This window comes from Brassica rapa, chromosome A03, assembly GCF_000309985.2.
Source record: "Brassica rapa cultivar Chiifu-401-42 chromosome A03, CAAS_Brap_v3.01, whole genome shotgun sequence".
In the NCBI taxonomy this organism is placed as follows: domain Eukaryota; kingdom Viridiplantae; phylum Streptophyta; class Magnoliopsida; order Brassicales; family Brassicaceae; genus Brassica; species Brassica rapa.
The window spans coordinates 1,730,639-1,741,622 of NC_024797.2; the positions used below are offsets into that span (position 1 = coordinate 1,730,639).

Here is a 10,984-nt window from a genome sequence, read left to right on the forward strand (position 1 = left end):
AACCATAAACTAAATTTTTTTCCATAGATATGTTGTTAACTTTTAACCAAAAAAAAAGTAATACAGCAACGATAATCTGAAATAACAAATGGCTGATAAACCAAGTGGCAAAAACTCCACTAGTGTACAAAACCATACTACATTAAATGTCTTGTCAATGAAACAGCTGTTTCGAGTTTTTTCAACACAAAGTTGGTAATAAACTCAGCGAAGATCCTGAAAAGTTTCGTGAAGAGCACATGTTCAAGATCTTAGTACGGCTTTGTGGACCATGGTTTCCTTGTGAATCTGGTGGCAACTCTTCTCAACAAGATCCAAGAGCTTCTCCAAATTCACTGCCCACGAGTTGAGAATCTCGTTGCTGTCCTTTGCGATCTGGAAACACACGACTCCTGATGGTCTGTCTATTTTCGCAATCAATGCTTTCGACACTACCATCTCTGAGAGATACTTCTCCGCCTCCTGAGAAATTATTCCACAACCAATCACAATTTGTATAACGAGCTTAAGAAGTAAGAAGCGCATGATACAACCAGAGAGAACAAGATCAATTACCTCAATGCTTAGGCATAAAAGCTCTGCAAGTCTCCTCAACGTTATCCTTGAGTAGTACTTTGAGACAACGAGAATATTCTGCAGATTACAAAGAGAAAATCGAAAAATTAATGACAGCGACTGACGTAGCCAACAACAATGATTCTCAAGGAGAGACTTACATGTTCAATGATTCTCAGCTTCAGATCTTCACCAGCCTTGTCACCCAAAGAGCCTCCAATCAGGCTTTTTTCTTTCTCAAACTCATCCTTGTATTTGTTCCAGAGAGCTGTCCATTGAATAACCTCCATTGTCACTACCTGTTTCAGAAGCATCCTGCAACCAATAAAATAAAACACACAAGACACACTACTCAGAAGCCATTGAAGCAAACGGTAAATGAAATACAAAATTTATGGAGAAAGAAAAGTACTTGAAATCAGGAATCTCTGATAAATTATTATCCTCCAACGTTGCATTGAGCAAGCTTGATTGCATTGGATCATGAGGTGCCAAGACCAAGAACCAGCAGATCTTCCTCAGGACCTATTGTTTGAAGAACAAAGAGAAGTTTTTCTCAAACTAACCATAGAAATGTATATTATACTAAACACTCAATCAATGGTATGACGCTTACTGGAATCCACTGCTCTGGATTTTCTTTTACAGAAGGGATGTCATATATTGCCTTGTAGCTACGGCAGATTTCGAGGTACTCATTGTTATGAGAATAATACCTACATTGTTGAGTATTAAATTATTAATATTGTACATCAGAACACAAATCAAGAACAGCAGAATTTAGAGAAGTGCAAGAAGACCATACCTAATCATGAGCTCATAGTAAATTCTCTTGAGCTCCAGCAAAGATGGTATATCAGCAGGAGCCTCCTCTACAATGTTCTCACCTTCCTTAGGCTTCTTCTTATCTATTTTCGTATCCGCGTCAAATACTCTAGGGTTGATCTTCCTCGATAAGATTTGTGCACGGACATAGTCTTGACGATCCAAGCACAAGCGGACCTTTAAAATTCACCCAAAAACAATTAGCGCCACCAATGAAAACACCAGTCGATATTATTAAATCACAACATCAATATAGCAAAAGGCCTTACTTGTTCAAGGATAAATGCAATTTTCTCAGTTTTTGCCATGGCGCCAAATGTCTCCACCTGTTATTCATCACCACAAGGATTAACTAGAGGACTTCCAGAGGATTAAGTAGCAAAATGCGGATAAGCTTACAGCAACTTCTTGCATAAGGTCAGCAGCCTCAGCAATCTGACCCTGTTCTTCCTTAATTTTAGCAAGCTTCCTTGTCAGACGAGCCCTTTCAATCTCAACATATATCTGATACACATGCGAGGTTCAAATGCAAAACAATTACACAAAGTGATGAAGAAATAATGAAGATAATAAACAATATTAGTCTCTGAGCTCCGCACCTTCCCCGCAGACACATTGTTCAACGTCTTGATAAGCTCTATCTTAGTTTCTATGTCTGGAGTCTGGTCGATATACTGCATAGCTTGCTGCACCATGGATTGCACAGCCTGCAAACAAAAATATTCACTTATCAGTTATCACTTTGTATCATTAATTAAATTTCAATAAAATTCTGAAGATGAAAAACGTTTAAATTGGAGATGAAGTTAATGAGACAAGACACTGAAACTAGAACCAATGTTTAGTAATAAACTGAAGCATATATAACCCATCTCTATCTCCAACAACACAACGACATAACTCAAACACTGTAGTAAGTTGAATTAAACACAAATGCCGTATCCTCCTGACATTAACAGCGAAAACGGACAAACAAACGATACAATTTCAAAGTTTCAAACACTGTAATTTTTTTTTGAATTATAATAAATGGCGAATCCTCCTTAACTTTGAGATTATGCCCTTTATCACTATCACTTCCTATCATTAACTAAATTTCAATAAAATTCTGGAAGATGGAAACGTTAAAAATGGAGATGAAGTTAATAAGACAAGACACTGAAACTAGAACCAATGTTTTGTAATAAACTGAAGCATATGTAACCATCAGTATCTCCAACAACACAACGACACAACTCAAACAACTGTAGTAAATTGAATTAAACACAAATGCCGAATCCTCCTGACATTAACAGTGAAAACAGACAAAACGACACAAATTCAAAGTTTCAAACACTGTAATAAAGTTTGAATTAAGCAACTCCTAAACTTTGAGTTCATGCCCGTGTTTACCAAACACTGTGCCTATGTAATTCTCAAGTCAAACTAATAAATCGAGAGTACCTGTTTGAGCTGACCACGTTTCTTGGAGAGATTGAGAATCTGCTCGTTGAGGAGTTTCCAGTCCTTGGCTTCGAAACAGAGCTGGAGAATCTCAGTAGCGGCTTTCCTTGTACCGGCTACATTCTCGGCGAGTCTCATCTGCTTCTCTTCGTTCAGAAGCCGATCTATCGACGCCTCTAGGTTCCCGCTCTCTCCCTGAAAATCCACAAAATCGAATGAGATTGCAAAAATTCGAAATTAGGAAAGAAAAGAAAAAAGAACAGATCTGAGAAGTCGAGAACTCGCCATCTCTAAAGCACAACGAATCAGGTGAAGGCAAGTGTAGTTGTTGAAACTCCGGCGACGGAACTGAGAAACTTGGAGAAAGGAATCGGCGATAGAGAAGAGAGCTTATGGTATGGAGTTGCCAACCCCTTGAACAAGAAAGCTCAGATTCTTCGATAATCCAATTTTTTTCTATAATGGGCCACTAATGGGCTGTTAACTGATTGTTTTAAGCTTCCTAGCAATTGGTTTAGTGGGCTTGTGGGCTTAGGAACAAGTTATTATTTATTTAATTTCAAATTATGTCTTCTTACCTTAACTTTTATAACTGTTCTACTTCTCTGCGTTGGCTTAATAAATTTCTCTTCACTTCGGCTCCGTTGTTAGAAAAGGAGAGAAGAGAAGAGAAAGAGAAGCTCAGGATTCGATTTCCTTCTGCCATGTCTGGAGAAGAAGAAGAGAACGCCGCCGAACTCAAGATCGGAGACGGTACCTCTCTCTCTCTATTCCCTTCTCCATTCAAAATTAGGGTTTTTTCTTCTTTTCGTTCGAATTGATCTTAGTCCAACACGATTGAGCTTTTACCCTTTTTCAATTTGGCCTTAAAAATTGATGGGTTTTCGTTTGTTTTTGGAAAATTAGAGTTTTTGAAGGCAAAGTGCTTAATGAACTGTGAAGTGTCTTTGATCCTTGAGCACAAGTATGAACAGCTTCAGCAAGTCTCCGAGGATCCTATGAATCAAGTTTCTCAGTTAAGTCTTTTTTTTAAAAGTTTTGTGCTTTGTAGATATTCATTCTCAATTAGCAATCAAGAGATACAGGAGCTGTTGGTACTAGTAGTGTTTATGCCAATTTGTGGGGAAAAAAAATCAATACTTTATTGGTGATTGACTTGTGTTTTCTCCTTGCAGAGTGTTTGAGAAGTCCTTGCAGTATGTGAAGCGGTTTAGCCGCTACAAGAATCCTGATGCTGTTAGACAAGTTCGAGAGTATCCTCTTTTTGAATTTAGTTGATTTAATAGTTTATAACCAATGGTTGCTTTGACATGTTTGCATCTTTATGAGAGAATGAATGCATTGATTCTGCTTTTATTAGCACTGAACGAATGAGAGAGATTAAAGTCACTGGTTCACTTCTTTAGTTTTAGTGAAAATATGCAGTATGATTTTTACTGTAGCATGTTTACCTTAACTCAAGTTTTCACAGAATCTTGAGCAGACATCAACTCACTGAGTTTGAGGTAAGATGTTCAAAACGTTTGAGATTGGATTTTTTTTTTGTCATCAGCTAAGTTGTTTAGACAGAGGGTTAAGCCTTTGGTTTGGTCGTTATTGAACAGCTTTGTGTTCTTGGCAATCTATGTCCTGAAACTGCTGAAGAAGCAGTGGCAATGGTTCCTTCTCTCAAGGTAAATTAAAAAAAACATTCAACCTTCTCTATTCCTAGAAAGAACAAATAGCCTTCTTATTTTTTTTGCAAATGATGTAAGCTTCTGTTTTGTGTAGACAAAAGGAAGAGCTCATAGTGATGAAGCAATTGAGAAGATGCTTAATGATCTCTCCCTTGTCAAGAGATTCGAGTAGTTACAGAAAGCTCTCAAGATCTAAGTTTATAAACATGTTTCAGGGTGCTACATTCACCTTCTAGCTGATGATGATGTCTGAGGGTTGGTTTTTCGTGTCTAAAATTATAAAGCTTTCATGCTCAGAAATCTGAATCTCTGGAATGACATCATCATGTTAAATGAATGTGGTTTACAATTGGCTTATCTATGTTTTCGATGTAATTAATTCGTAAATTTAATCAGTAAAAATAACTACAGATTAGTGAAGAGAAATAATCTCCAGTTTAAAAACTCGCAAGCTTAAGGTAACTAGTTTATTGATAAAGAGCACAGAATCAATAGATCTTGAGACTTCAACATAAATATTATATTACCTTAATTAGAATGTGTAATCATAATATATGAAGTAAGTAAATCAGTAGGATCTTCTCCAGTGATCACAAGCTCGAAGAGAAGAAGTTTTCTTTCCATCACTGGTTAGGGCATTAAAGTAGAAAAACCCTACAAAATTTAATGGATAAACTCTACTTAATTAGTATCACTATAGCTCCTATAAAAGAATTGTCACATTTATCAATCCGTCTTCGTCGTTTCAGATTCACATTTTGCACAGAAGAGATGAAAATATGAAACTCATGGATGGCTTGGAGTAAATTATCTTGATTCTAGAGGTAAGTGTTTCTGTTAGTATACTTTTGAACAATGAAACAGATCAAGCCATTGTTTAATCATCACTTATAAAAATAATAATAATCATCACTCGAAATGTATTTATTTTACTTTGTGCAGAGTATTTTTCTCAAGAAATATTTTTAAAAATGTACCAAGAAAGTCTGCAGATTTATCAACTGTGGAGACTTGCTGTCCAAGAAAGAGACGAAGCAAGAGAACATCTAAAACATTCACTCACCGAACTCTCTCAACTAAGGGAACTGTATAACGCTGTACTGTTGTCTGAACAGCAAATGATCACTTATTACACCGAAGCAACTGATGAAACTATATGTCATCAGAACTGTAACTACAACCACTTTCCCGGCGATTCTCCGTCGCGGCTCTTGTCTCTGTCACCGTCGGATCTCGTCTCTAACCTAAGTGTTGATTCAACTGCGTTGGATCTCAGCTTCCGTTCAAATCAGAGCCGTGTTGGTGTTGAGAATGCGAGAGATTACGAAACCGTTGTGCTGGAGATGATAGGAGGAACGTTGCCGGAATACGGTAAGTTTTTGCAAGCTGTTAGTGAAGCTGGATCGTTGGTTGAGTCAATGTTCATTGCCTGTCCGGTTCCGAAATGGAGAAATCCTCCGGTTTTATTGTCTAGTCAAAGACCGGTTATGAGTAACAATATCACAGGAAATTGGAATTATGGTGGTTTGGAGTTTGGTTCGGGGATCCTAAACCGGTCTATCTCAGGCAAAATGTCACACTTCAGTTTGATGTCTTAGGTTCCGCATGAAATGTGACGCCGAGAAAATGTTATGCATGATTTATTTTCGGTTGGTACATGTAATGTTCTAAATTATATTGTACTAGGATAAGACCCGCGCCTTGCGCAGGATTAAGTTATTATTTTTATTATATTTTGGAGAATGAAACAATAGTTTGGCTTCATTTGGATTACGGGTATTCAACCCGGATATCGGGTTGGTTTCGGTTCGGTTCGATTTTTTTCGGTATTTGGTTAGTAAAATATAACTACTATTCTAAATCCATATTTACTTTGACTTTAGTCTTTCACATACTTTTGAAAGATTTCAACTGGACGACTAAATTGATCAGCCAATCTTGTTGCTTTAAATCATTAGTGTTTATATATATATATATATATATTGAATATATATATATATATATATATATATATTATTTAGTTTGAATATTTATTAAATAAAAATTCAAATGCGTTATATTTTATGATCATTTGTAACTTATTATAACAAAAAAATAATCTATTGATCACAAAATTTTCAGAATGGGAATATTCAAATTTCTAATAATATATAGACGTTTTCAAAAATTCAAATATAACATATAAGAAAAAATATAAATGTTTTATTATATATTTAATGTGATTTTTAATATCTTTCAATAATATAAAATTAAAAAAAAGAACTAAGATACCAAAATTGTTATCAAATATTTATTATTCATAATAATTAATTTTCATATATACGTTAATCATATTAGGTAATTTCGTAGCTTCTAATTAAGGAAAGTGCAAAAACAATTTTGGTAGATTATTTATCAATTCGATAGTTAGTTTAATAAAAAATATAATGTAAGTCAAGATGGATCAACCTATTTTTCTAAGAATAGTATATTTTATATAGTCATTTATTAAATGAGAATTTATAATCATACAGTTCTATGACCATTCATATCATTTTATAACTGAATATTTAAATCATCGATAACAAAATTTTCAATGTGAAATCTTTAATAAGTTTATAATTTATAAATGTTTTTGAAAATTCATTGAAAGTTTTAATATTAAAATATTTATGTAATCTTATGGTATATAGTATAATCTATATATATATATATAAATATATATGTTTTATTATTAAATGATATTTTTTACTCATATGGTTTTAAAATAATGTGTATCTTCTTATAATATTAAATAAAAGTTCATATTAATACAATTTTATGATCATTTGTAACTTATTATGACAAAAAAAAAAAATCTATTGATCACAAAATTTTCAGAGTGGGGATCTTCAAATTTCTAATAATTTATAGACGTTTTAAAAAATTCAAAATATAACATATACGAAAAAATTATAAATGTTTTTATTATATATTTAATGTGATTTTTAAATATATTTTAATAATATAAAATTAAAAAAAAGAACTAAGATACAAAAATTGTTATCAAATATTTATTATTCATTATAATTAATTTTCACATATACGTTAAACATATTAGGTAATTTCGTAGCTTTTATTTAAGGAAAGTGCAAAACATTTTTTGGTACGTTATTTATCAATTCGATAGTTAGTTTAATAGAAAGTGTAATATAAGTTAAGATGGACCAACCTATTTTTTTAGGAATAGTATATTTTGTATAGTTATTTATTAAATAAAAATTTATAATCATACGGTTCTATGATCGTTCATATCGTTTTATAACAAAATATTTAAATCATCGATAACAAAATTTTCAATCTGAAATCTTTAATAAGTTTATAATTTATAAATGTTCTTGAAAATTCATTGAAAGTTTTAATATTAAAATATTTATGTAATCTTATGGTATATAGTGTTTAATATATATATATATATATATTTATTTTATTATTAAATGATATTTTTTACTCATATGGTTTTAAAATCATGTGTATCTTCTTATAATAAAAATGTTAAAGCATTGATCATTAATTTTTAACATAATAATTTTAATAGTTTTAGTCATTTATTGTCGTTTTTAAAAATTCAAAATATAACATATACAAAAAAATCTAAATTTTATTTTTATAGCTAATTTGATTGTTTAATTTATTTTAATAATATAAAATTAAACAAAAAATGATGGAGGAGATATACATTGTTATCAAATCTTTATTATTAAACTCATTAATTGTCATATATATATTAGTCATTTATGGTAATTCCGTAGGTTTTATTTAAGGAAAGAAAATATCATATCATATCATTATATCATATAGTTTGACCAACTTATGTATCTAACAACATATAAAAATCGAATGTGGACCTACTTATTTTTCAATTGAATGTAATTGACTACCTAATTGAGTGTCACCTAAGCATTGGGGCCTCTTTTAATTAATACAAAATTGAGGTTACATCTTTTCAAATGTTCCTCAATTAATATATAAGGGATTGCTAAAGAGTTTAATTGATCCAATCAAATACATATAGCTCTATTTCAAGAAAAATATTAGGTTAAAATTAGGCTGGGGGCAGTCGACAACTTTCTTTAGGTGACATTGACCCATCCTTTATGTTAATGGGTTGTCTTTTTCAATTGTTTAGTCAATGTTTATATGTTGCACACCAAAAAAAAGGTCAATGTTTCTAGATTTAATTATTAATATCATTCTGTATAGTATGTCAACAGAACAACAAGTTGATATGGCCGAGTTGGTCTAAGGCGCCAGATTAAGGTTCTGGTCCGAAAGGGCGTGGGTTCAAATCCCACTGTCAACAATATTTTTGTTTTTAATGTTTAAGAATTTGAGCCTTCTGTAAATAGGCCTTTTTATGGACTCTGAGCCCGATAATATCCGGTTTATCCATGACCAGAGAGATATCAATCAGAGCAATTATGAGATTCTTTCTTCTATTAGATCTTTTCAAATTTGTATGTTTCAGTACCATAATGAAACCTGTAATATGTATAATTTTGATGGGTTCTATATATATATATATATATATATCACATGTAGAATCACAAAACGGGAAACATGCAAGCTGTTAGACTTAGACAAATAGAATAACTATTCATAGTAACAAACGCTAGCTGAAAGTTGACCAAGAATCATTAGCGACTTCAACTCTATTAAGCATAATTAGAAGAAAGAGCAAGAGATGTAGTCATGTAGAGAGAATGAAGAAGAAAAAGTTGAGTTTCTTCTTATCTATGCATCTCTTTTTTATGCATCCCTGCAGTATCTCTTCGTTTAGTTTCTAGGTGTAAGATCTCTTCCTGGTAATGTTACTGATATTATATATTTGATTTTGAGCAATTAGAGATTATTCTCTCGTCAGTTTCAACGACAGTCAAGTCTTTTAGCAAGAAAAAACAACAACAGTAATGTTTTTTAATTGTTTTGCTGATTAAAAAAAAACATGTTTTACACCCGTTAATCGGGAAGTTCCACGTAGTGATTCAAAAGCAGTGTGAAATGACCAGGACCAATTGATACGCCTGCCCTGTCTCTACTTGCTGATTATTGACTATGTTGAGTCAAAAAAAAAATATTTTTATAGGAAAAACACCCACTCGTTTTGAAATATAAATCTGAACGTGATGAAAATAATGTGGAGAGTGTCTATTGGGGACGGGTGCGTCATTGAAAATATTTTTTTGACATTAATCACTCTACTCTACAAAGCGAACGTACATAAAAAAAACGACAAGAAATATATTTTTTCCAGTAATTTTAAAACCGATAGGTCACATTGAGTAAATAACAATGGATTACAAGGCAGTATACGTAAATAAATAAATAATTAACATTTTCTACAGAAGAACATGCAAAGTTACGAAAAGACGCGCCAAGTGAGCTGTAATTATAAGACTAATCTTAGATTAACATGGTCATCTACCATTTTTTGGTAAACGTCATCTACCATTTTGCCTCTATATATATTTTAAAGGGGACTCAAGTCAGTCATTCTCTCACTTAGCTCAATAGAAAAAAAAGATGGAGAGAGAGGGAAGAAGAGAAGATGGAGTTTCTTATTATCTCTGGATCCCTTTTAAGTTCATTCACCAAACTCTCCGATCTCTCGTACTCAAGCTTTTCGGTCGTTCTCCTTCTCACCATACAGCTTGTCTGGTAAGTACTCTAATTATATTTTCAGATGAATATAAAGGTTGGTGTGATTTTAGATCTCATCGTCTTATTTGAACATGAGATTCCTACTTCCAATCATTCGCTTTATAGATCGTATACACCAAATTATCATACTCAAACAATGACATTTTCAACACAAGTGAACTGATAATGATTTTCTACTTGTAACTTTCATTAATATTCAAATATTTAGTGGCACGCTGCTATAGGTAGTTGCTAGAGGTAGTATTTGTCTCATTTGACATGTTGAACTACTTTGCTATTAAACTAAAGTTGTAGATCTAAATGAGTTTTTGGTGGTCTATAAAAAGAATGAATTTAAAATTAGTTTATTAATAAATATTGAAATTCAATAAGATGTAGTAGGTTTACGAGACTTATCTTCAGAAGTAGTGCAGCTGACATATCACCCCCAGTAACTAATTTAAAAAAAAATAACAAACTACTCATATCAGGAGGAGGAAGAAGTTGAGATTGTGCAAGTGACGTCGAGGGGACTTCCGAGGAAACCACCAAAGAAGCTGCAGCAGAAGCCGAGAGACAGTTCCGGCAAGCCGGGAAGGATCAACAAGAAGCCTCGCTAAGTATAATAATTTACGGATAAATTATTTACATTTTCTTCTAATAAGTGTAAGGATATGTTTTAGTGGTAATTCTTGAAGATTGTAAGTTCTCCAGAGTCCTTTTTATTTCATAAAACATAATAAATAAATAAATAAATAAAACAATGTGAATAAACAAATTGCATCTATAATCTGTTAGGCTCATTGCCTTGATGAAGAGGAGATTGA

The 10,984-nt window shown here is 32.6% G+C and overlaps 4 protein-coding genes and 1 non-coding gene across 6 annotated transcripts; 4 read left to right on the top strand and 1 right to left on the bottom strand.

The window, feature by feature from the left end:
• Window positions 1-5: 5 nt before the first annotated feature.
• LOC103855840 (26S proteasome non-ATPase regulatory subunit 12 homolog A) lies at window positions 6-3,280 on the bottom strand. Its single transcript, XM_009132883.3, has 11 exons — window positions 3,109-3,280; window positions 2,824-3,018; window positions 1,980-2,087; window positions 1,780-1,884; window positions 1,650-1,706; window positions 1,361-1,557; window positions 1,172-1,271; window positions 968-1,080; window positions 717-870; window positions 556-633; window positions 6-462 (listed from the first exon to the last, which is right to left on the bottom strand). The coding sequence occupies exons 1-11, from the start codon at window positions 3,109-3,111 to the stop codon at window positions 244-246; spliced, it is 1,329 nt and encodes a 442-aa protein (XP_009131131.1). The 5' UTR covers window positions 3,112-3,280; the 3' UTR covers window positions 6-243.
• Window positions 3,281-3,399: 119 nt separating this feature from the next.
• On the top strand, window positions 3,400-4,870 carry LOC103855841 (DNA-directed RNA polymerase II subunit 4). 2 transcript variants are annotated; one of them, XM_033286918.1, is made up of 7 exons: window positions 3,421-3,472; window positions 3,507-3,576; window positions 3,730-3,838; window positions 3,999-4,076; window positions 4,295-4,328; window positions 4,428-4,496; window positions 4,594-4,870. In XM_033286918.1, the coding sequence occupies exons 2-7, from the start codon at window positions 3,528-3,530 to the stop codon at window positions 4,669-4,671; spliced, it is 417 nt and encodes a 138-aa protein (XP_033142809.1). In that variant the 5' UTR covers window positions 3,421-3,472; window positions 3,507-3,527; the 3' UTR covers window positions 4,672-4,870. The 2 variants fall into 2 exon arrangements, with proteins under 2 accessions (XP_009131132.1, XP_033142809.1); XM_009132884.3 differs by having other exon boundaries at window positions 3,400-3,576.
• A 267-nt stretch (window positions 4,871-5,137) lies between these two features.
• Window positions 5,138-9,688, top strand: LOC103855843. Its single transcript, XM_009132885.3, has 3 exons — window positions 5,138-5,323; window positions 5,442-6,178; window positions 8,491-9,688. The coding sequence occupies exon 2, from the start codon at window positions 5,471-5,473 to the stop codon at window positions 6,095-6,097; it is 627 nt and encodes a 208-aa protein (XP_009131133.1). The 5' UTR covers window positions 5,138-5,323; window positions 5,442-5,470; the 3' UTR covers window positions 6,098-6,178; window positions 8,491-9,688.
• Window positions 8,740-8,820, top strand: TRNAL-AAG. The gene has a single exon. It is a non-coding gene; the product is annotated as a tRNA-Leu (tRNA).
• Window positions 9,689-9,811: 123 nt separating the features above from the next.
• Window positions 9,812-10,947, top strand: LOC103855844 (elicitor peptide 4). The gene is made up of 2 exons (XM_009132886.3): window positions 9,812-10,175; window positions 10,649-10,947. The coding sequence occupies exons 1-2, from the start codon at window positions 10,041-10,043 to the stop codon at window positions 10,775-10,777; spliced, it is 264 nt and encodes an 87-aa protein (XP_009131134.1). The 5' UTR covers window positions 9,812-10,040; the 3' UTR covers window positions 10,778-10,947.
• Window positions 10,948-10,984: the final 37 nt, after the last annotated feature.

Coding starts and splice junctions, on each gene's coding strand:
- LOC103855840 (XM_009132883.3), bottom strand. Junction 2,088..2,823: donor AACGTGGTCAGCTCAAACAG/GTACTCTCGATT, acceptor TTTTGTTTGCAG/GCTGTGCAATCCATGGTGCA. Junction 463..555: donor TTTTATGCCTAAGCATTGAG/GTAATTGATCTT, acceptor ATAATTTCTCAG/GAGGCGGAGAAGTATCTCTC.
- LOC103855841 (XM_009132884.3), top strand. CDS start 3,528: ATGTCTGGAGAAGAAGAAGAGAACGCCGCCGAACTCAAGATCGGAGAC. Junction 3,577..3,729: donor CGAACTCAAGATCGGAGACG/GTACCTCTCTCT, acceptor TTGGAAAATTAG/AGTTTTTGAAGGCAAAGTGC. Junction 3,839..3,998: donor CCTATGAATCAAGTTTCTCA/GTTAAGTCTTTT, acceptor TTCTCCTTGCAG/AGTGTTTGAGAAGTCCTTGC.
- LOC103855843 (XM_009132885.3), top strand. CDS start 5,471: ATGTACCAAGAAAGTCTGCAGATTTATCAACTGTGGAGACTTGCTGTC.
- LOC103855844 (XM_009132886.3), top strand. CDS start 10,041: ATGGAGAGAGAGGGAAGAAGAGAAGATGGAGTTTCTTATTATCTCTGG. Junction 10,176..10,648: donor CTCACCATACAGCTTGTCTG/GTAAGTACTCTA, acceptor TACTCATATCAG/GAGGAGGAAGAAGTTGAGAT.